Here is a 24496-nt window from a genome sequence, read left to right as displayed (position 1 = left end):
ATCCTTCTTGCACCGTTCTGACCTGAGGGGTTTTGGAGGTGTTTGCAACCGGGGATAACAAAGCCCTCTTGTCTACACCAAAGACACTTTGTGTGGAGTCTAGGTATTGCTCTGATTTCATTTCCTGAGCATCCCTCGTGGAGAGCTTCCCACAGAAACATGCCCCATTGAGTCAGGAGGGAAGACTCACTGCAATCCAAACAGAGCCCTGCAAACTTTCTCACCGGGTCCTGTTCCACAGCCAACTGCAAACACGTTTGTGTCTTGAACTTCCATTCACTGCCTGGGATGGTTTTCACAAGTTTCCAGCTGGAAATGGAGCCAGGCACCACTTGTGAGTCTTGCTGGAGGGCTGAGAGCCTTTCTGTGGCACAGCAGGGATGCAAGGTGGAGGAGCTGGCCTACAAGGCAATAATGTGTCATTCACAGAATCATAGAGTGCTTTGGGGCTGAAAGTGACCTTTAAAGGTCATCTAGTCCAATCCCCTGCAATGAGCAGGGACACCTTCAACTACACCAGGCTGCTCAGAGCCCCATCCAGCCCTCAATGCTTCCAGGGAAGGGACACTTCTCTGAGCAGCCTCTGTTAGTGTTTCACCATCTTACTGTAAAAAAAATTCTTCTTTGTATCTAGTCTGAATCTCCCCTCTTTTGGTTTAAAACCATCACCCCTTGTCCTATTGCTACAGCCCCTACTAAAAAGTCTGTGCCCATCTTGCTCATAGGCCTCCTTTAGGCACAAGAAGGAGCTCTGAGGTTTCCCCTCAGAGAAGATGAGCCCTCTCTTCTCTCTTCTCTCTTCTCTCTTCTCTCTTCTCTCTTCTCTCTTCTCTCTTCTCTCTTCTCTCTTCTCTCTTCTCTCTTCTCCAGGCTGAGCAGGCCCAGCTCCCTCAGCCTGTTTCCAGAACAGGAGGGCTCCAGCCCTCAGCATGGCCTCCTCTGGGACCACTCCAACAGCTCCATTTCCCCTCTGAATCTACAATTCATTATGGCAGCAAAGACACAATAGGCAGGCAGAAATTTAACCCAGCTTTCCCTTTCCAGGTGAGTACTGCAGTCCCTGGCTGCCTTTGTCCTCTCCCAGGTGTTATCAGTTGATAGAAGAACCCTGTTCTTCCCTGGACTCCTTGGGCAGGCTCAGGGCCCGGAGCCTCTGTGTGCCAGGCCCCAGAAGGGCTGAGCAGGCACAAGGAGCAGCATGAGAGAGCTGGCAATGTGGCAGTGGGGACAGAGTGGGCTCGGGCAGGGTGACCCCAGAGCCGGCAGTGTGGCATTGAGGACAGAGTGGGCTCGGGCAGGGTGACCCCAGAGCTGGCAGTGTGGCAGTGGGGACAGAGTGAGCTCAGGCAGGGTGACCCCAGAGCTGGCAGTGTGGCATTGAGGACAGAGTGTGCTCGGGCAGAGTGACCCCAGAGCTGGCAGTGTGGCAGTGGGGACACAGTGGGTTCAGGCAGGGTGAGCCCAGAGCTGCCCTCCCTCGTGGCAGTGGGGGAAATGGAGCTGTTGGAGTGGTCCCACAGGAGGCCATGCTGAGGGCTGGAGCCCTCCTGTTCTGGAAAGAGGCTGAGGGAGATAGGGCTGCTCAGCCTGGAGAAGAGAAGGCTCTGGGCAAACCTCAGAGCTCCTTCTTGTGCCTAAAGGAGGCCTATGAGCAAGATGGGCACAGACTTTTTAGTAGGGGCTGTAGCAATAGGACAAGGGGTGATGGTTTTAAACCAAAAGAGGGGAGATTCAGACTAGATACAAAGAAGAAATTTTTTACAGTAAGATGGTGAAACACTACCAGAGGCTGCTCAGAGAAGTGTCCCTTCCCTGGAAGCATTGAGGGCTGGATGGGGCTCTGAGCAGTCTGGTGTAGTTGAAGGTGTCCCCGCTCATTGCAGGGGATTGGATTAGGTGGCCTTTAAAGGTCACTCTTAGCCCCAAAAAAAAGCACGGGCAGGAGACTTTTCTCCTTTTCAATACCTTTATTAAAAGTGATCAGCTTGGATGGGAAGAACCGACAGGTCCACACTCATGCCACTGCTGCTCTCAGGAATGACTCAGAGGAGGAGGAAGAGTGCAGTTTTGTCCACCAGTCTGTGGGCAGAGCTGGGGGCTCCATCCTCATGAAAGCACTGGAAAATCTCTGGATTGTCTGGTTTAATATTTGATGTCCTCTGTCTAGCTGACATCTTTAAGTTAGGGTGAGGGGTAAAAAGGCCTTGGCAGATACTGGATTCTGTTCCTCACGTCTAGACATCACTTTGATTCGTCAGTTTTGTGTTGGCTCGTTGTTTTAGGGGTTTTGGGCTAGGTTTGGTGAGGGGTCTCTCCCATTGCATGCTGGATCCGATGTCATTTGCATGTCACTTTGACGTCCCTTCACCTTTTGAGTGTCATCCTCTAGGAAGCAGCAGGGTGTCACTCGACAAAGAGGGAATTCTTAACCATCAACAACAGGTGATTACAATAACAAACAGTTAGAACTCTACCCTGGCAGCAACTGGCCCAACGTGTTAACTCTGCAACCTTTTAAAAAAAATGGGGCAGGTGTTCTACTCATAACAGTGGGGACAGAGTGGGCTCGGGCAGGGTGGCCCCAGAGCCCTCCCTGGCCGAGCCCTCCCTGGCCATGCCCTCAGCAGCTCCTGGGGCTCCCCAGGCAGCTCCTGACTCAGGCTGGGAGCTCTGCCTGAGAAAGGAGCTGAGCTCTTGGCCCCAGTCATGAGTGAGTTATCGGAGAAATGGAGCTGCAATGACATCATCTCCTTCTTATGTTACTACAAGGAACTTAGATCCTATTATGGGAGAGGAGGTAACTCAATCGAGCCTTTCAAGATAAACTCAGACAGGAAGAGAGACACGATTGCCTGGAGGCACCAATTAGACATTTCTGGTGAGCTCAGCCCTGTTCAGCTGACACACGTGTGTGCTCTGGGGCCAGGGAGGCAGGAGCTGCTCTCTGCTGTCCCTGGGGTGGGGTGGCAGGGGTGGCAGCCAATGCTGCTGGCTCAGCCCTCACACCTTCAATGGGCACAAATCTCCCTCCAGAATGAACTTTCTTTGTGTTCTGTGGTTTGCTGTGCACAGGGAACCACAGAGGAGCTCCCTGCTCTGGAGAGAGCACCTGCACCACTCAGTGCTGTTTATCTTCAGTGGCAAGTCTCCTCCAGCTTTATCAGGGAGATAACAGCTCAAAGTGTTGCAAAAAATACTGTGAGGATGGGCTCACAATATTTTTTGCCCCTGTGGTGACTGGGCTGTGGGGAACATCCCAGCCTGTGCTGCAGGGCAGTCAGTGGCCTAAGACATGCAGACAGACAGCTCTCACTGACTCTGATGTGTGTGAGGAAGGAAAAAACAGCAGCAAAATCTGGGACATGTCCTGGCAGCATGGTATTGAGCATTTCTGTTGGTTTCCAGGCTGCAGCTCCCCCTGTAAAGGCTTCACAGCCAGAAGGAAATGGTAAGAGGTGGGTAAATTTGCTTCTGCCAGTCATAGGGTGAGGCATTTGCACCACATCTGTTAGGGAACAGAGAGACTGGTTCTGGTTATCCCCTGGTTGTTCTGGTTATTCTGCCAGTTATGACACCAACAGCTCAGAAACACACTTGTACATCCTATGAAACACTCTGGGAGCATTTCTGGGGAAAAGACAGTTCTCAGAAACTGCTGGGTCTGTGACACAGAAAACACAAGATCAGCTCAGGATTAACACAAACCTCACAATTCATTCACTGCACTGAGGACTGCACAGACCCCACCCCTGCCAGACCTCCCCAGTGGCTGCACTGCTGGCATTGATTTGTCTTCTGGTCACTGGAAAGGAGGAATCTCCCACTCTTGACCTTTTCTCCTTAGAAAAGAACTTCCCTGTTTGCCTGTTCCTTCTAGAAGTGTTCCTGATGCCACCATCCTCTCTGGACTGCTCCAGACAAGGCAGTTGATTTCTCCACAAGCATTTCTCAAACACAGACAACATTCAAGCAATGAAGGGGCTCTTCCAAGGCATGTTAGAACTCAGTATGAAGCTGACCTGAAAACATCCTGCCCAAGGAGGAAACACTTATATTTCTCATCCTACAAGGTTCCTCTGCCTCCCCAGCAGCAGCAGCAAAGGAAGCAGCTGGCAAGATGAGCCACACTCACATGTCGAGCTGACCTGGTGCTCTCACCATGGCTCTGCAGAGATGTGGACATCTGCCCAGGGAAAAAGCTGCCTCAGAGCAGTGGGCTGTGGATGTCCTTGCAGGCAGCTCCCTCTCTCACTGCCCCTGAGTCCCCAGGCCTGAGGTGGCTGCAGGCACTTTGAGGACCTGAGTCAGTGTCATGTTTAAGCCATATAAGCACCCTGTAACTCTCAGCAGCAGATGCAGCTCTAAAGCCAGAAACTGAGACTTTGAGCAGCTGTTGGTTTTCATAAGCTGTTGTTCTTGAATGTCCCACTTAAAATCAGCTCCTTCTGCATGTAACAGACAGGCCAGTGCTCAGCAGAGCCTTGCTTGGGCCTGTGAAGTCACTTGGAAGCATTGGCCATGCTGACATCTGGAGTCCCTGTGTGTGATGCTCTTTCCAGACCCATAGCACTGCTCAGAGCAGGGGTGGGATGAGCTCCTCTCCTGAGCCATCCAGCAGCTCTGCCAGAGGTGCCTTCCTCTGCAAGCAAGCAAAGGGTTAAAGCTTGCAAGGAAAACCAACTGAGTGATTTGGTGAAACAAAGATTAAAACATCTCTGTGGAAGGTGAGGAGCCAGCCCTGGCCTGTGCTGTCTCATTTACCCACTAATCAGCCCAATTACCTCAGGTATAAATCATAACACAAAACACTTACAGAGCCAGAGTCACACACTGAAGAAAGGAGAGAACTGTTGGGTTGGTTTTTGTTTAGTATAATTGATATAATTACTAACAACCCTGTGCCAAGAACTTCAGCTTTTCTGCTTCCAGAAGAGAGTAGAGAGCTGTCTGAAAGCCATAGCAATTAGCAATCCCCAGATGCACAGCTTTTATTAGCAAGAATGCACATCTATTGCAGAAAGAGCCAGCAGCTCCCTGAGGAGCAATTAACCATCCCTTGGTGCCAGGAATGCAGCTGTCACTGAGCCCATGTCCCCTCAGCAGGGCTGCAAAGGCAATGAGGAGTCCTGCCCACCATGCTGCTTGTGAAATGCCTTCACCATTTGTTTGGCACTGCTTTGTTCCTCATTTTAACTTACCTGGCTCCAGATAGGTGCATCTTGCTGTGCTGTGGTCCAAGCAGGCTGCTGATTCTGAGACTTCTCAGGCCCAGCTCATTGTACCATGAGAAAATCTCCCTTTTGCTCCACTAAGGAATCTGAGCTCTGATCTCCACACTCTGGAGCAGACTGACAGAAATTACATGGCTAGAGCTTCCCAGAAGGTGAACCCAGAGAGTGTCTCATGGACAGATGTTGGGGAAGATGAATCAGGAAAGTCTTATAAATATGGATGCCTGGCAAAAGATTTTGAGAATATAGAAACTATAAGTGAGATTGAAATGAAAGCAAGCTTTGAGATACCTCAGTTACTGAACAACTGGAAAACAATGGTGTGGCCAGCTGAAGGTGATCCCCTTTTGATGGAGCAACACCCTCTGCTTGCAGACAGGCCCAAGGGTCAGAGCAGAACCTGCAGCTTGGCAGAAGGGGCCCAAAGAGGAGTTTTTAGGGTTTAAAATGTAACACAGTGTGGTGATGTAATGATTCTTATAGGCTGTATGGAAATGCTGTAGGATTTGTATCTTGTACTGGATTGGTTAGTGAGAATGAGAATATTCAACACAGAAGAAGATTTATGGTATTGAAATGGGAACTTTGCTCTTTTTACCCTTCCTTGCTCTCTCATCCTCTTTACCACATTCTTGCCTTCTCTCTCTTTACCTCTCTCTTTACTTCTCTCAGTCCTGCTCCAGCTGTGGCTGGCAGCTCCCAGCAGGGCCCTGCACCCAGGCCCTTTGCAATAACCCACAAGTTCCCACCCTGGCTGCAGAGATCTCTCATCTCCATCCATCCCCACTGTCCTACCCCCTGTCACTCCTACAGACAGCAGCCACACATCACACCTCGCCAGGAGGTGCCCAGGCAGCCCTGCAGAGCTGAGGAGCAGCAGAGTTGGGATTATCTGAGCCCTGCAAAGGTCACCTCTCACTGACAGGAGCTGTGCAGGCACAGAGCTGTGGACACGAGGCTGAAGCCAGAGGCCATCCAGGAGTGTTAACAAACTCATTGGATGGATCCAAGCACTCAAAAGCCTCCACCAAGGATCCGTGCTGCACTTCTCATACCCTTGGACATCCTTAGAGGAAAAAGGGCCTTTCCTGGGTGTTGCTAAACAGCCACAGAGTAAAGCCAGCAGCATTCATGGTTTCCCCAGGTCCTGGGGCACCATCACAAGCCAAACTCCTTTGTGGGTCAGACTCAGGAGGTCATGAGCAAAGTGGGATGGAAAGTTGGACATGGGCTCCACCTCGCTCCCTTGTCCCTGTTCCTGTCCCTGTCCTATCCCTGTCCCTGTTCCTCTTCCTATCCCTGTTCCTGTCCCTGTCTCTGTCCCTGTCCTATCCCTGTCCCTGTCCCTGTCCCTGTTCCTCTTCCTATCCCTGTTCCTGTCCCTGCTCCTGCTCCTGTCCCTGTCCCTGTCTCTGTCCCTGCTCCTGTCCCTTTTCCTAACCCTGTCTCTGTCCCTGTTCTTGTCCTATCCCTCTTCCCATCCTATCCCTGTCCCTGTCCTATCCCTGTCCCTGTTCCTGTCCCTGCTCCTGTTGTCCCTGTTTCTGTCCCTGTCCCTATCCCTGTCCCTGCCCTGTCCCTGTCCCAGCCCAGCCTGGTGTACCAGCCCCTGGCTCTGTTTTAGCATCTACATTTCTGAAAGCTTAGTTTGGGTTTGAGAAATTATAACTACCCTCATGGGTATTTTCATCATCTGTTCTTTAATTAATTAAACTTGAAACAGAGCATTCACTTTAAAACAATTTTCATTAAACTTATAGGGATTTGGATGAAAGAATATCTCTGGGAAAAATAAGCAGTGCTGCTTTTTTATTATTATTATTTTAACAGTTTATGATGCCAAAACCTAACAGAATTCTTATGCCGAGGAAGGAATGGAAAAAAATAACAAAAATTAACATTTTGTGCAGAAGTTTTAATTTTGCTCAAAATGTTCTTGTTTGTCCAAAAACATTTTGGTGGAATTTTCAAATAGAATACTTAGCCTTACTCTGAGCTGCTGCAGGGTTTGCTTTTCTGATCTTTATTCTTCGGAATTGTTGTCTCAAGTAGATGAATGATGTTATTATCTGATTTGTTTGTAGCTGTGGGGGCAGTAAGTAAATTGGGGCAGAACTTGCAGTTCCCACTCTCTCAACAGGAAAAATCAAAATCCATTGTCTTGTGTTGGCCCTCTGGGATCCAGGGGCAGCCACAGCTGCTCTGGGCACCTGTGCCAGGGCCTCACCATCCTCTGAGGTTAATACAATAAAGTGGAAAAATGGGAATAATGGAATAGGGTTTAACCCACCCTGGGTTATCATTCCAGTCTAAGGTGATGCTGCACCAGAGCTTGTACTCCGCATTTTAAGGACATTTTTCTGAAGATCTCAGGAAGGTTTGACTGCACTTCCTAACCAGGTACAAATCTCCAGATTTGTCCAGCCAGGGCAGGAAATGCTTCTTTCTGTGATGTAGGGAAGGTTTGTTTCCCAGGATTATCTGAGAATTTCCCCCAGGAAATACCATCCACACTCCCCTGCAGAAAGCAAGGCTTGCACCCAGCCTCTCCCCTCTCCCAGTCGTGATGGGGCCTTTGGTTTCCTGCAGTTATTGCAGTGTCCTTAAATTAAGAAATGTTGGTACTCTTTGAAAAAGGGCTATACCTGGGGGGTAACAGTGTCTGGTGTTCAACTTTCATCAAAAATATTACTTTATATAGTCAAGAATACTAATTTCTTAACCACATTCCTTTCTGGAGGATCATTGATTTGAAGGCTGGGCCATGACAGGTCTGTTAACTTCCTTCTCTCTTGCTTTGATAAGAGACAAAGTGCTTTCTCTCTGCAATTTGAATTCAGAGATCCCTGCCTTAGATAGCTTGGAAAAATAAAATAAGCTCTGTTGGCTGTGGATGGAAATTTAAATTTTGTATAATTGGTTCCTGGTATTTCATCCAAATCCGAAGTATTTTCCTCTTATAATTTGGTTTCAAAATCTACAGATAACACATTGTATCCTGCTTACCATCATTGCAATAAAAGGTCTTTAGAGAGATGATTCCAAAACCTAAGTTTTAAAGTTTTTTCATAATAACCTTAATATTTTTTGGCTTGTCATTCTATTTTGAAACAAAAACAAATGTTCAAAATTAAAATTTCTCAGCAAATTAAACCTCAAATTCAACAGGTTTAAGCGTTCCACAATGATTAAAAGAAGCAATTGGCAAATGGAGGGGAGGACAGGCCCAAAGGTGTGACAGCAGAGCACAGGCTCAGCTCCTGCCCTGTGACACAGGGTCTGACTCCTGCACAGGTACCCCTGGTGGTTGGGATCCCACAGTTCTGCTCCATTTGCATATTGCAGTTAGTTGTCCAATTACAGCTTTGGCCCACGCAGTCCCATCCCTCTTGTTTCTCTCTCTTCATTCCATGTTGTTTTTTTCTCTTGGGCCTGAGATTTGGATCATTTTTGCTTGGTCCCCAGCTGGAGAAGGAATTGTTTTGTCTCCCTGCGCTGTGAAGAGAGCTTACAATCCCTTTATATGAAGCCCAGACCCACACACTAAAGCAGCACAGAATCTGAAAAACAGAAAAGCCCAAACCTGAGGTATCACTAGGCAGTGAGCAGATATCAGTTTCTCTGGGTCTGGATTGAAGGCACTTGAGATGATAGTTCATGTTCAGACTCAGATGTTTATTATTTCTTATCAGTAAAACAGTCTCACTACTGTGAGTTCTGCAGCTTTTCATTAGAAGGCACAAAATGGCCAACAATCACTTGTTACAAGGTCTTTTAAGACTAAACTATCCAATTAAGAATTGACACCTAGATTATTTTCCCTTTTAACCCAATAACTCATCCCACAGAGCCCACAATGCAGACTTTTCTGCCCAATTACAAAATGCCAAACCCATGAAGAAGAAGGACGAAGAAGCATGAAGAAGAAACCCAGGACAACACCCCCATCTTGCTTCCATCTACAACACACGAAAAATCCCAAACCCTAAGTTTCTCACCAAGTGATACACCTACACTACTCTCTATAATCTATTTCACACTTTTGTGGATTCCAGTGTGTCTTGAAGTCTAGAAAACTTTCTCCATGGATGAGGGTCAAAGTCAGTGCTGCCCTGGGGGTCAGGACACCCTAGAGCAGACAGAGAAATATTCCCAATGTGCTCTGGGTTTCCACAGGCAGACATCTCCCAGCACAGGTGGGAGAATCACAACACCTTCTCATGTTAATCACTATTTCCAGCCCAGTCCAATCTCCCTGGCCATCAATCCATCCCCTATTTACAGCCCAATCCAATCCATCTCCTATTTACAGCCCAGTCCAATCTCCCTGGCCATCAATCCATCCCTCTCCCTTTGCCCAACACCTGAGGAAGGGCTTTCACTGATCCCCACCCTGTTTCTCTCCCACGCAGCCGCCTGGATGCAAACCTCATCTCCGTGGTGCCCGACAGGAGCTTTGAGGGGCTGCTGTCCCTGCGTCACCTGTGGCTGGACGACAACGCGCTGACGGAGATCCCGGTGCGCGCCCTCAACCACCTGCCAGCGCTGCAGGCCATGACCCTGGCCCTCAACCAGATCTGGCACATCCCCGACTTCGCCTTCCAGAACCTCAGCAGCCTCGTGGTGCTGTAAGCCTCCTCCAGTTCTTATTCCCTTGGCTGGGACAAGGTGCTGCCCCAGGGGTTCCAAGGGGCAGAGGGTTTGTTCCCCCTCATTTGATATGAATTGCTAAATTTGCCTCTTTTGATTTTTGACGTTTTCCCCACTTTTCAGTGAAGAGCTAGAAAGCTCCCTGATATAATCCAACAAATGTTTTGTATTAAAAAAAAATCAGTAACTGGAAACAAAAACCAGATTATTTTCCTTGAAGACTCAAGCAACAAAAACCTCGTTTCTTTTTGTCCCTCCAATCTCTGTGTTAAAACTACAGGAATTTCTAGCAACATGAAAAAAATAATTAAATTGCAACAATCTGCAGTCAGGTCAAAAAAGTAATATTTTAATTCCTTGGAAAACATACCAGCTCACTCCCTTTCCTCCCCCACCCCCTTTTATTACCAAATACGATTTTAAACCAAAGGTCTAACGTCAACACCTTGTCCAAGCCAGTGCCTGCTTATTTGCATGAGTGTGGTACATCTGCAGGTCAGATGTTCTGCGGTGGTTGCTGTCCAGTTCTTGTTGTTAGAATCTCCTGGCCAGAATTGGGAGCGCTGGGGACAGCAGCGCTGCTCCAGGGATGGAAAAATTCCCTGGGGAGAGAGAGCAGCGCTGCTCCGGGATGGAAACGCTCCTGGGGAGAGAGAGCAGCGCTGCTCCGGGATGGAAACGCTCCTGGGGAGAGAGAGCAGCGCTGCTATGGGATGGAAATGATTCCTGGGGAGAGAGAGCAGCGCTGCTCCGGGATGGAAATGATTCCTGGGGAGAGAGAGCAGCGCTGCTATGGGATGGAAATGATTCCTGGGGAGAGAGAGCAGCGCTGCTATGGGATGGAAATGATTCCTGGGGAGAGCAGCGCTGCTCCAGGATGGAAACGCTCCTGGGGAGGGAGAGCAGAGCTGCTCCAGGGTGGAAACGCTCCTGGGGAGAGCAGCGCTGCTATGGGATAGAAATGATTCCTGGGGAGAGAGAGCAGCGCTGCTATGGGATGGAAATGATTCCTGGGGAGAGAGAGCAGCGCTGCTCCGGGATGGAAACGCTCCCTCCATGGGCAGTGAGACACCAAACCAGGCACAACCTCCGGCAGAAGGGAGCTGATCCCTCTGGCAGCTGCTCTGGAGGGGCATCCTTTCTATCAACAGATTATCTTCCCTTTAAGAGGAACTTCACATGTGCAAATTGGATGGTTGTTACTTCTTTGGTGTTGATTAGCAAGTTGGAGGGTGATTGCCAAATGCTTTAGCGCTCCTCTATCCACATGAAATGCCACCTCTAGTTTGGTAATTTGTACTGATAGCAGGGTGTTAAGTAACCTCAGCATGTAGTGCCTTAGTGAAAGTTTAGCAATTATTTCCCTTTCAAAATTTAAAGTGTTTACTGAGACCATCCAGCATGGAAAGTGCTTGGACAAAGCACAGTTCAGAGTTTTATTAAGCATCAAATTCATCTGTTTAGACAAAGCATAAAGGCTTATTTAGGAGAAAAGCAAAAAGCAACTTGAGAAAAATCAAAAAAGTAGTTTTCACCCACAATAGTGCTCATTCTCTAAGGCAACCCCTGGCCACCATAATGCAACCACTTCAGTCGGCTTTAATAGCTCACTCAGCGGGTGAGCTGACATTTGGGGTTTCATTTCAGCCTCCAAAGCATGCTGCTTTCATTCCGGCTCATCCCATACTGTGGGCAAGAAGCAACTCCTTAATTAACCAGGCAGGCTTGAGAAATAAAAGTCATTGACCATTAGGTCACAAGGGAGGGAATAATGTCCCACCACACACAATTGGAAGGGAACACATGTGTGATCCTGCCAGGCTCTGCGGGACACGATGCTGCATTTTTGTGGGATCACAAGTGTTTGGCAGAACTGGCCCCATCAATCTCTCCCCTGCTTCCATGCAAGCCCTTGTCAACACATCACCAGTGGAAAGTCACCCAGTGTCCCTCCTGTGTCCCAAGCAGGGACATGTCCCTGCTCCAGACTCACCCACCGAGCTGACAAGCCAATGTTCCCAAAACGCAGCCAAGCTGGAGAGAAGGCATTCCCCACCAGGGTGCAGCTGGTCTGTGGCCTTCCTCTGCAAAAGTCTGGGTTTGCAGGTACATGGAGGACCTGCCCGCTGCTACAGACACAGAACTCCCAGCTGCAGGCTTAGAATGAGCCCCTGGGGAGAAAGGCAAGGGCAGAGGGGCTGGGCACAGGGGAAACCCTCATGTGCAGCCTGGTCAGGACTCAGGGACACAGCGGGACATGGCTGAGCATGGATTATCACAGCTGACCATGGCTGACCATTGCAGACCACAGCTGACCATGACTGACCCATGACTGACCATGGCTGACCACGGCTGACCATGGCTGACCATGACTGATCCATGGCTGATCCATGGCTGACCATGACTGACCATGGCTGACCATGACTGACCATGGCTGATCATGACTGATCCATGGCTGACCATGACTGACCACAGCTGACCATGACTGACCATGGCTGACCATGGCTGGCCATGACTGATGACAGCTGACCATGACTGACCACGACTGACCCATGGCTGACCATGACTGACCACAGCTGACCATGACTGACCATGGCTGACCATGGCTGGCCATGACTGATGACAGCTGACCATGACTGACCACGACTGACCCATGGCTGACCATGACTGATCCATGACTGACCACAGCTGACCACAGCTGACCATGACTGACCACAGCTGGCCACGGCTGACCATGGCTGACCATGACTGACCCATGGCTGACCATGACTGATCCATGACTGATCCATGACTGACCACAGCTGACCATGACTGACCATGGCTGATGACAGCTGACCACAGCTGACCATAACTGACCACGACTGACCATGGCTGACCATGACTGATGACAGCTGCCATGGCTGACCATGGCTGAGCATTACTGACCACGACTGACCACGGCTGACCACAGCTGACCATGGCTGACCACAGCTGACCATGGCTGAGTGCAGGAGGCTCCCAGGTGTGCTGTTCCTCCTCCACACCCCTTGTGCCCTGGGCAGAACCATTTCACCATCCTGCACTGCCACAAGCACTGACATCAGAGCCTCAATCTGGAATACTTTAAAGGTTTGGTGTCTGTAATAAATGACACCTTTGCTGAGGAATTCCCTGATCTTATTCCCATCTATTGCTGCTGCAGGCTTCGAGCTAGGGCTGCAGGCTGTTCAGGGAGCAGAGCCCCATGTTCATCACTCATCATGAAATCCATGACTCTCTGTAACTGGCACCATCCTTTCCCAGCTTTAATAACAAAGGCTCCATGAGCTGGGGTGCTGGCACTGTGCTTTGATGGCAGAAGAGAGGTGGATATTTGATCAGGATACTTCATGGGAATTGGTGGTTACCTTCCAGTCTGATCTATTCAGGGCCAAATGTATCTTAGAAGCTGCACACAGAAATAATCCTGAATACTTTTCAGCTGATGGTTTGCATGAAGTAAAGGTTGCTTTATAAAAATCATCTTCTTTCTTGAGCATAAGAGATTTTTCATTCAGCAGTCAGCATCTGAAACCCCCATGCTGCTGTGCTGACAGTCCAATGAAGTGTCTGACAGCAGCTCTCAGTAGTGTCCCTCATTTCCTCTGTCAGCTGAATTCAGCAAGAAGTCTCAAGCCAAGAATCACAGCACCTTTTGCAGTGCCACTCTTCAGAGGGGTTCTCAAGTAAAATCTTACATTGCCAGGGAATCCCCCATGCTGCAGATGTGTCCTTGCTGCCACATCTCTGCAGTGGGCTGCAGTTCCCTTCTTCCCTGCTGTCACCAAAGGAGCTCTCAGCAGAGGTGCTGGGATGTGTGTGGGACACAGAGCCAGAGTGAACTTTCCAAAACAGGCCAAGAAGTAGAGAAGTTTGCCCTGTAATGAGGGACCTGGATAGAGAAAATCTTCAAGTAGTTTTACTTTCATCACATAGCAGAGAACCCCTTAAGTTAGAGCAAAAGAGGTCAAAACCCAAATCCTTCCTTGTTTGGGTCCACAGGGAGCCTTGGCCCCTGGAAGCCTCCAGGAATCATTTTGGCCCCACAATGGGAGCAAAAGAGAAGCTCCACTCCTCTGACCTGGCCCTCACCCTTGCCTACCTGGTCAAAAAAGGACTCTGGGAAAAGTTGTTCTCATGCCCTTACCAGTTAGTTTTGTTTAACACCCTCTAATTCTTGTGCTGTGTGTCCATCTCCTCTGTGCCACTGCTGGATTTGTCATGTCTACTGCACCCTTCCCTCAGCTCAGCTCTTCCAGTCCCCATCCTCTTACCTGGTTTGCAATATGGAATCTCAGGGTGGTTTGGGTTGGAAAGGACCTCAAAGCTCATCCTGTTCCATCCCCTGCCATGTCAGGGACACCTTCCACTGTCCCAGATTGCTCCCAGCCCTGTCCAGCCTGGCCTTGGGCACTGCCAGGGATCCAGGGGCAGCCACAGCTGCTCTGGGCACCTCTGCCAGAGCCTGCCCACCCTCACAGGGAAGAATCTCTTCGCAACATCTCACCTAAATCTACTCTCTCTCAGTTAAAAAAAAATCTACCTTCTTTTTCCCTTGTCCTGTTGCTACCTGTCTGTGTAAAATCAGAAGTCCGTTCTCATATTACACTTATTTTTTCCTTCACACCTTCAGGTGAAGAGACCAACTCTGTACACTGCATCAAAGCCAAAAATTAATTCTGGTTTATATCATGGTACAATGCTGTTCTGTACCCATTTTCCCTCTTCTAGCTATCCCTGTCACTTCATTTGCTTTTTTTCATATCTACTAAGCACCAATACCTCTCCCCTGGAGATGTATAAAAGCCTGACAGTGTGTGTGCTCATAGAGGACTGGTTCTCCCCTCTGTTGCACTGGGCATTCACACAACCTGAATATCAGCTGATAATTTATTGTCAAGGTCACTCAGCAGCACCTTCCAGCTGAAAGTGTGAAGACAGTAAATGAAGTGTCTTTAGTAGAATTCCTCTTTCTCACAGTTTTTGTCATTAAAGGACACGATGCAGCTCTCTCTCTAACAGAATGGTTTAGTGACTAGAAGAGAAAACTTGTTGGCAAGACTCCTGGGTTCCCACTCTCATTCTGTCCTTGTTCTGGTGGAACTCTGGCTGAGACTTTCAGAAGGGATCACTGCACTTCAGTGTCTTCCTAGCCCAGGAGGAGCCATCAACACACCCCAGCTTCCCAGGGAAGCTGATCAGTCATTCCAGTGCCATCTGGGGCCTCCCAGCACCCAAAGCCCAGCCTGGTGCAGCATGAGCCCATGAATCCCTGCCCTCACCTGTGCAAGGGGGTTACCAGTGTCTCTCTGAGAAGTTGTTGGGAACTTTGGTGCTGGCAGGGAGTGCCAGGCATGTGCACTTCATTATCACTAAGAACAATATTGCCTGGGACATCTGGGTCCCATTCATGAGCCTTTTTATTGGCAAAAGTGCCTTTTCTCTCAGAGGACCAAGCTTGCTGTCTTGGCAAAAGTGGATTTCCTTCTCCAGCACTTGAGGAAGAAGCAAATCGTGCTCCAGTGCACCCTGAGAATGTCATTTCTGATCGAGCTTTATTCTTCACCAGACAAGCCTCATGCTGGTCCTCCAGTAATGGAAACAATCCATGGAATTTGCACCATTCATGATTTAGATTTCTCTACTTATCCATGGCCAAGTTGAGGAAAAGGACAATTTTGCCACAATAAAGATGGAAGGTCATCATGGCTGTGGCTCGTCAGGGGAGAATTCATATGATGTCAGATTTGAGCTTGGTTCAAATCATCTAATGCAAATAATTGATGGAAAATGTTTGCATTTGTCCTTTTTTAAAAGAAAAAAATGAAGTCATTAAAAATGAAAGCAATGGCAAATCCACCACTTCTCTTTGTAGTCTGTTCCAGTGGTTAATCATCCTTAGTGTTAAAAAAAAAACCCACTCATATTTCCCATTTAAATTTTCTTTGGCTTTGACTTCAGACATTTGTTCTTATTATTCTTTTCTCTGTTAAATCACAGAACCATTTTAGTACCCAGTTTTTAACCAGGAAGAATCCTATACATTACACTGCACTCATCCCCTTGATCTTATTTAATAAGCTAAACAGATTGAGTTCTCTAAGTCTTCATCCTATTTTTTTCCAGCCCTTGGATCGTTTTTGTTGCTCTTCTCTGCACCCATTTCAGTTCACTGACATCCAGTTACCAGTGTGGGTATCAGCACCACGTTTGTCCTGCCAGATCTGCTTTCAGCATTGTTCAATGCAGATGTTGATAAAATTTCCCTTTCCTTGCCCATAGAGACAAACACCTTCATTAAAGCGGTATTTAGGCACTAGTTCAGCTTATTTCCTTTCTGTGTAAGACAAATGTGCAGTTCCCTTGGAGGTGGCATTGCCAGAGTTGAAGGGGCTGCCTGTGTTGGGTTGTCTCTCAAACTGTTATCCAGGACCTTTGAATTCACTGAAAAACTAAATGGAAAAGGAAATCAGATGAAAACTGAACAAATTTCACTAAGGGTGCTGCATGAATGATGGAGGAAATCCCATTTATTCCCAATTTCTGATAAGAAATTGTTGGCAAGGAGAGAAAATCTTCTTTCTAGAGTCTGTTGCGTGTTTCTTATTGCAGGTCAGAATTAATCCTGTAGGGTTTGATTTTTTCCTGCTTTTTTTCTAAATTCTCACCACCTGAGGCACCAGCCAGGCTGCAGCCTCTGTCCCCAGCCCGTGTGGGATTCTGCAGCCGCTGTCACTGATGTTGGTTTCAGCAAGGGCTCACCAAGGAGCTCACTCATCCCATGGCAGGTGGGAGCCCTTGTGCTGCTGCAGGAGCTCCCACCCTGCCAGGGCTCAGTGTGGCCATGGCTGTTCCTGTTTCTGATGAAGGTGCATGGCTGAGAACAGCCAGCCCACAAAACAGCAGTGACTGTCCTCATCCTGGGCACAGCTTTCCATGGGTATTTGCCCAAACCCATCCTCACCCCATGGCACTGACCTGCAAAGGAAGAGACCCAGCTCCTAAAGCCCATTGCCCTTACCAGGGTGACGGATGGGTTACAGCAAAAGCTTAAAGACTTCCCATGTTTTTGCATCACAGGGGTTGTTTATAGCCCAGAATCAAGCACCTTGAGCTGCTATCAAACCAGCTGAGCTGTAATTTACAGGGCAGAATATAACGTTGTGTGGGCTGAGCTCAAATTGACAAGCACTGGAGATGTTGCAATTCCACTTGTTAAAATTTGTTTACCAGGGGACAAAAAATGAGGCAGGATGGAAGGCAGGAACGTCTTTTCAACTGTTTACCTTTCCAGCTCTCTTGTTTCTATTATTGCCATGTGGTTGGGTAACTCTAGAGTTCAACTTGGACAGCAAATTTTTTTATAACTCCCTTTTTTGGTTGTTCATAATTTTCTCACCAACAAAGAACTTCCTTCGGATGATTTTCATTACTCTGCCTCCAAACAAAGCACTCTTGAGCCAAATATAAACACAGCAGGTGATTGCTTTTCTCTGCTGTCTCCTTGCCTGGCTGCAATGATAGCAGTCAGCTGGGCAGCATGTCTGAGCTCAGACAAGGTGTCCACTCACACCATCCTGACAAAGCTCCAGGGAGCATCCAGAATGCTGGCACTCAGCATTCCCTTGTTCCCCACTGTCCCCTCACACCTGATATGTGGTTTTTGTGGTACCTCTTCATGTGATCCCACAGCAACTCCAGACCCCAACCCTCTCTTTGCCAAAGGCAGTATCCAGTGGCAAAGGAGCTCAAAGTGGTTTTCAGCACCAGCTGAAGAGAAGGCAGCATGACCAGAAGTGCTAACTTTTGATGGAGGAAACCATCTGGGCACGAACTTCTTTTCTTGTGACAAAGAGAAAATTCTCCCATAAGATTCTCATTTTGATCTCAGGCTTCTTTTCTCCTCTAAAAGTCACAATCCAAGTTTTCCTGCAGGCAACATCCTTTTCTTTTTTCCCGTTTGCTCAAAGGAGCAAAACATATTTTATCAGATATCTTCCCCTTCCCTTCCCCTTCCTCTGAAATGTTTGTATGTTCTCATCCCAGTGACAAACATCCTTCTCAGGCTGGTTTCTGTTTTGCAGGTGCCTACCAAACTGCCCTAGAGCCTGGCTAGGGCAGCACTCCCAGCTTCCTCCTGTTTTACCCTACAATATTTGGCAGTGGGAGCTGTCTGTGCTCAGCCAAACAGCTCACGCTCAAATCCAGGTGGAGGGAGAGATTTTTCAAGCTGAGACACATTTAGATCAAGCAGCAAATAATGAAAAAATCATTGATCCACCTGCCAGGATGGAGCCTCCCCCAGGCTCTTGGGAGGAGGCAGCAGCATTGGACAAAGGCTGGTGCATCCCTTGCTAGTGCTACCACGGGCATGGGACAAAATGATCCCCAAAGGGAATGGTACGGCAGCAAATCACCATAGGGACTTGGTGTTAAAAGAGAATCTGAACTGATGAGGAAACCCCTCCTGAGAGACCTTGGTGGGCAGTCAGCACACAGAGCATCATCAAGGGGGTGAAGTGCAGGCTGGTAGAAGTGCAGACTGGGCAGCAGTGGGTTGTCTTCTCCTGTTTTCAGCAGACTTTTCTCAGACTGCTCACAAGAAGTCTGTCCATGGACTCAGAGGTGCCTTTGAGTGGAATTTCAGAGGGAGATGCACAATTAGCTACAAGTCATAGCTGCAGAAGAAGTGATATGGAAGAAGCACTGAGATGTGCACACATACACAAGAGTCTGTGATAACCCAAGATGAGGAATCCAGGGATTAAGGGCTTGGGTTTGCCAAAAGACTGAGACAGGGAAGTGAAGGATTCATGGAAACACAGAACCCAGAACTCCAGAAACTCATCACCTACAGAGCTTCCAAGGCAAAATTACCCTAGGTGGCTTTGCAGGGCCCCCCAGCACATGGCTTCCCAGTGCCAATGTTAAGGCTGGGAGCTCCCAAGCCTGTAAGCAATAGGTGTTTGTGGCATGTAGCAGCAGGATGAAGGGGAACAGGAAAAAACTGTTCCTATGGTGCAGAGAATGTGCATCAGCCTGTGGCATAGCCCCAGCACTTCAGCCAGGCGCTCTGAAGCACTGAGCTGAAGACAACTCTCACTGCAATCAAACTGGAGCTGGTCCAGGAGCTGGCAGTGTTTTCTTTTTTCCTTTTTTTTCCCCTTTCACATGTGAAGATAATAAACTGTGACTAACAGGATGATTTTGCATTCAAAGTCTTCTTGCTGGTACTAAGACTCCAAGGAGCCCAAATACAATTGTGTCCTTAGATAGCACCCAGTGCCCATGAGCAGCTGGTGAAGCCACAGATGGGTTGAGCCCAGGGTAAGGTGAGTTCTAGGGTGTTTCTTGAAGCTTCTTGCTTAAGCATGTTCATCCACAGCCACCTGGCAGCTGTGAAGGTGGAGATCTCAGGGAAACTCCTACATGAGCCTGGAATTCCTGAGAGGAGTGGGAGCTCAGTAGCTCTGCAAGCACTACTGCACCCAACATGTGTCTCATGGGGTAAGAGAGGGAACCCCATAAGTGCCCTTGGCATCCCAGCCCAGGCAGTGCTCAGCTTACAGGATGTTCTGGACCAGAGGAAAAGGACAGCCTGCACCCCCAGTGACCTTCTCTGTTTTGTCCACAGGCACCTGCACAACAACCGGATCCAAAGCCTGGGAGCTAACGGCTTTGATGGGCTGCACAGCCTGGAAACCCTGTGAGTGCCTGTTTATTCTCTGCTCTAAAAACACGGGGTGTGTTCATCCCCCAGCACAGCATGCATTGTCAGATTAACCCCATTTCTGACCCACAGATGGGGTAACTGAGAGGCATTTCAAAAACTTCTATTTTATTTTATTTTCAGTCTCATGTGAAGGGTGAGACAATACAGATGTTATAATTCACAGCATCACAATCAGAAGCCAACTATTTCCTAATTTCAATACATTATAAGTGTTTCTTGGCTTATCAGCTTTTTGCCTTGCCATGCTGCAAATGCCTTAAAACCAATTATCTAAAATTACCCCTTATGAATCCCACTACAATGCATCTTTCATAATTCTATTTCTCCACAGTATCCAGTCTTATTTACAAAACCATCCTTTGAAACTTATTTCTAGTTCCATTTCTCTCTCAACAATGTCCTGTTCCATAACATATCTAAGTCAACATTTCTTATCTCAAAGTTTACATACAGATACACATTATCTGAGCCTTCTGTCAAGCTTTAAGAAGTCTCTACAAATCCATTTCCACATAGAGGAAAGGGGGTCAGCCCTACACATGTCCCTGGTCCCCAGGCACTGAGGGCAGCAGCAGGGCTGGCTCCTAGCACCAGTGGATGCCCAGGGCATGATGCCAATGGGGGAGTGAGAGCCTGGGCTTTCCTCCTGTGCCTGTGCTGCTGCTGCAGGGGGATCTGTGCATGTGGGCAGGGTGGATAGCAAGAGGTTCTAAGGCCCTGGACACCAGTCCAGTCCAGGTGCAATCCCAAGAGCTGGGATGCATTCCCTTCTCAGGGATTGTGTCTCCTTCCTCAGCAAATGGGCATGGTCCTAAAGCCTCCCAATACCTGACCACCAAAGTGAGAGGCTGACTCGAGTTTGGGGCATTTAAAGTCCTCTGGGGTCTGTGGGGTATCTCTGTGGGGATCTCTGAGGGGATCTCTGAGGGGAATCTCTGAGGGGATCTCTGAGGGGATCTCTGAGGGGAATCTCTGAGGGGATCTCTGAGGGGATCTCTGTGGGGTTATCTCTGAGGATCTCTGTGGGGTATCCCTGAGGGAATCTCTGTGAGGATCTCTGTGGGGATCTCTGTGAGGATCTCTGTGGGGATCTCTGTGAGGATCTCTCTGGGGATCTCTGTGAGGATCTCTGTGGGGATCTCTGTGAGGGTCTCTCTGGGGATCTCTGTGAGGATCTCTATGGGGATCTCTGAGGGGATCTCTGAGGGGGATCTCTGAGGGGATCTCTGAGGATATCTGTGAGGATCTCTGAGGGGATCTCTGTGGGGATCTCTGTGAGGATCTCTGAGGGGATCTCTGTGGGCTTCTCTGAGGGGATCTCTGAGGAGATCTCTGTGGGGATCTCTGTGGGGTTATCTCTGAGGATCTCTGTGGGGTATCCCTGAGGGAATCTCTGTGGGGATCTCTGAGGGGATCTCTGTGGGGATCTCTGAGGGGATCTCTGAGGGTATCTCTGTGGGGATCTCTGAAGGGATCTCTGTGGGGTATCTCTGAGGGGATGTCAGGGGTATCTCTGAGGGGATCTTGTGTCTGCTGGCATTACCCGCAGCCAGCTGATTTCATTGTGCTTGGTGTGGCTGGGAAACAATCCCTCAGAAGACTGCAGGGAGGATGGGAATCAGGAATGAACTCACCTCCAGGACACACCTTCAGGAAGGTAGATTGAGATCAGATAGTTGGAAGAGATTCTTGGCTGTGAGGGTGCTGAGATCCTGGCACAGGGTCCCCAGAGCAGCTGTGGCTGTCCCATCCCTGGAAATGTCCAAAACCAGGCTGGACAGGGCTTGAAGCAACCTGGGATAGTGGAAGATGTCCCTGCCATGGCAGGGCTGGAATGAGATGGGCTTTGAGGTTGCTTCCAAGCCAAACCTTCTGTGATTAGCAGCAGGGAGCTCACCCTGAGCTCAGGGACAGTTTCATCCCACAGCCTGGCCACACATTCCCTGTGCTGTGACAGCTGCATGAGCGGCCTGGGCCTCATGTGCTGTGCATGGGCCCAGGAGGAAACATAAACAAGCAAACACATGAATTGGGGCTCTGAAAGACTGGAAGAGGTGCTTGATGCCTTCAATTGTGCAGAAATATGTCCCTTTATGCAGGCTCGGGGTCGGAGTCAGGCCCTCAATTCCTGCCAGGAGAACCAGGGGGTCCAGGTCATGGCAGGAGGAGATGCTGCTTCCCAGCATTCAAGTGCCACTCAAGGAGACAGGGCCCCTCTGTGCCCAGCGTGGTGCCAACAGCAGCTATCAGGCAAGAGTGGCAGCAGCAGGCAAACCCCTGGTCCCCAGACACACTCCTCAGGGCACGACCATGACACACATTGTCTCTGCCTTGCAGACTGGCAGATCCTGTGGCCACCCAGAAGGGCTCAGCTGGGGAGAGGCTGAGCTGTGCCAGGGGTGGGAGGCTGATGGATGGTCTCCAGTGGTGACCCACGGGTCCCAGCTTGGCTTTCTCCCCAGTCATTTCTGGTGGTCACAGGCAAATGTGTGAGGGCAGAGCTGTGGCACCCAGGCAGCACAAAGGCAGGAGCTGCAGGAAGAAGCAGAGAACTCGCTGATGGAAGAAAGCCTTGTTTGGGCTGTAGCAGACATGCAGCAACATCCCAGCCTGCATCTGGGCAACTCTTCTCTGCAGCCAGGGTGGTTAGGGATGCTGCTGCCCATCCCAAGCAGGATGGAGCTCCAGAGGAAAGGATGGCCCCTTGTTTGCCATGGGAAAAACTAAAGGGTTTCATAGCCCTGGGAGATAATTCTGTTTCCACAGCCATTTCTGCTGAATGCTCATTTTCCCTCTCTCCTGCTCCCACTCTCACCCTTTCTTTGCTTTTTGCCCCCATATGAGATGTCACCCAGCACCTGGGGAGCTCCGTGTCCCCTGCTGCTGCTCCCAGTGCTTGCATGGCCAGGGCTGTGCAGCAATCTGGGGGCTCTGCAGCTCTGCAAGCCCTGTCTCTTCTCTGCTGATCAGGAGCCCTGGGAGGATCCAGCCTCCAAGCGAGGTCCTGGTGGAACAGGGCTCTGCTGTGCCCAGGCCCTGCAGGATGGATGGGTGTGAGGGTCCCACAACCCCAGGACAGTGTTGGGGCAGAGAGCTCCAGACTCTCCTCCACGTCTGATTGTTCTGAAAAAGGGTCCTCCAGAGCAATGAGAGGCCTTCTGCTCCTCTTGGCTGAACACCCAAGTCTCTCCTTTGGGCCAGCAGGAATTCCAGCTCAGTGACCCCTGAGGAATGGGTGTTCCTCAAGTGGAGCCACCCCTATGTCAATCCTGAGCACCCACCTGTCTGCTGACCAAAGCTGGGCAAGCTCTGGGGCTAAAAACTGCCAAACTTTTGGCTGCAGTGTCCCAGCCAAGCTGCTGGACCTGCATCCACCTTCCACCTCTCAGCTCCTGTGCATGTGGAGACGATTATAGTCTCCACATTTATCCTTTAACTCAGATTATGATTACATTCTGTTGACAGCACTTAGCACATTTTCTTGGCTTGTGGAGGCCAAACCATGCTCTCAGTTACCCCGTGGGTGTTACCTCCTGGAAGGCAGCAGGATGGTAAGGGTTGGTGAAGACAGAAATTTCTCCAGGGTTCCTAAAATGAGTATTTGTGGCCAGATGCTGATTATAAACCAGGCACAATAGTTGAAGAACTGTAATATTTGAATGGAAAACATTGTTTCAGGTTTTTCAGAAGAGCCTGGGAAGTTTTAGGTGCAAAAACCTCTGTCTCCCTAAGGGAAATATTTCTTCTCATATTCAGCTAGACAGGAAATCTTCTATTTTTATTAAATGCCAAAACCCTGAGAGAAGCAGCAGGCACTGCCCCGTGCAGGTCTCAGCAATGTGTGAGCTGCATAAGTACAACCACACTGCTCACCTGCTCCAAGTTCCAGCATTTCTGCAAAAACAGATCCCAGTGGAGCATCTTTGTTCTTGGAGAGGGCTTGGCCCTGATATTTCAGGAGGGCAGCAAATCTAGAAAGAGGTGAAGCCAGATGAATGACTTCACATTTCCCTTGCATTGACCTGCATGCAGCTCCTGTGCACAAGTCAGCTCTGCCAAGTGCACAGTGTTCTCCTCACTGATGGGGGACAGGCAGATGTGCAGCACCCACCAGGCCTCAATGAGTCAAATACCAGCATGAAACTGGAGAAAGCAGCTCCAAGAAAATTTTCTCTGTCAGGGCAAGACCCGGCTGCTCCCCAGCCGCCCCCCCAGCCTTCTCTTTCTGGGAAGGAGAGCTGGCAGGTAGGATAGGCTGGAAGCAGCTCAGAGCCTGGGCCAGGTTCCAAAGGGGTTTCGAAAGAGCCCTGTAAAGCAGTGAGATTCCTTCTCCAGCTCCCACCAGCCTGAGAGATGGCACAGAACAACCCTGCAGGGCTGTGGGAAGAAGCCCCAAGCTGAGCCATGGAACCAGGGATTAGATGGTCAGAGTGGGAGCAGCTTGGCATTTTTTAGCCCTTTCCCAAAGACATAGAGTAAAAGGGAGTGTAAATACCCTGATGTGACACATTCTTCCTGTAGCCACCTTGGGTGATGGCCTCAATCCTCCACACAAGGTGTAAGGTCAGGGGATGCCCACAGGAAATGCAGGGAGGAGGCAGCACTGCCCTGCTGGGCATGGAGACCATAAACACCAAGGGAAGGACATCCATCACCCCCTGGCATGGCTAGAGGTGGCCAGGGTGAATGTCTGGACCATGGCAAACAGCCTGGCACAGCAGGGTGAGGGTATCCTGAGAGGGTGAGGGATGGGGAGCTGAAATGGAAAAGAGTCAAGAGGGCACCATCTCTTGCAAGAAGTAGGTGCAAGGCATGCCAAGAGCTGAGACTGCAGACACAATGCTCTTTGCATTGCTCCCCTGTT

At 49.3% G+C, this 24496-nt stretch overlaps 1 protein-coding gene across 1 annotated transcript in view; it reads left to right on the top strand.

Moving 5' to 3' along the window:
- Nucleotides 1-24496, top strand: part of LGR6 (leucine rich repeat containing G protein-coupled receptor 6) — a 173013-nt gene that overhangs the window by 104780 nt on the left and 43737 nt on the right. Inside the window, exons 5-6 of the mRNA XM_058039639.1 lie at nucleotides 9644-9859; nucleotides 19534-19605. Coding sequence (XP_057895622.1) covers nucleotides 9644-9859; nucleotides 19534-19605 — 288 coding nt within the window. The remainder of the gene's footprint in view (nucleotides 1-9643; nucleotides 9860-19533; nucleotides 19606-24496) is intronic.

The sequence above is a fragment of the Melospiza georgiana genome, chromosome 23, assembly GCF_028018845.1.
Source record: "Melospiza georgiana isolate bMelGeo1 chromosome 23, bMelGeo1.pri, whole genome shotgun sequence".
Lineage (NCBI taxonomy): Eukaryota > Metazoa > Chordata > Aves > Passeriformes > Passerellidae > Melospiza > Melospiza georgiana.
The sequence above is the reverse complement of the archived record's forward strand: the minus strand, read 5'-3'. Positions and strand labels throughout refer to the sequence as shown.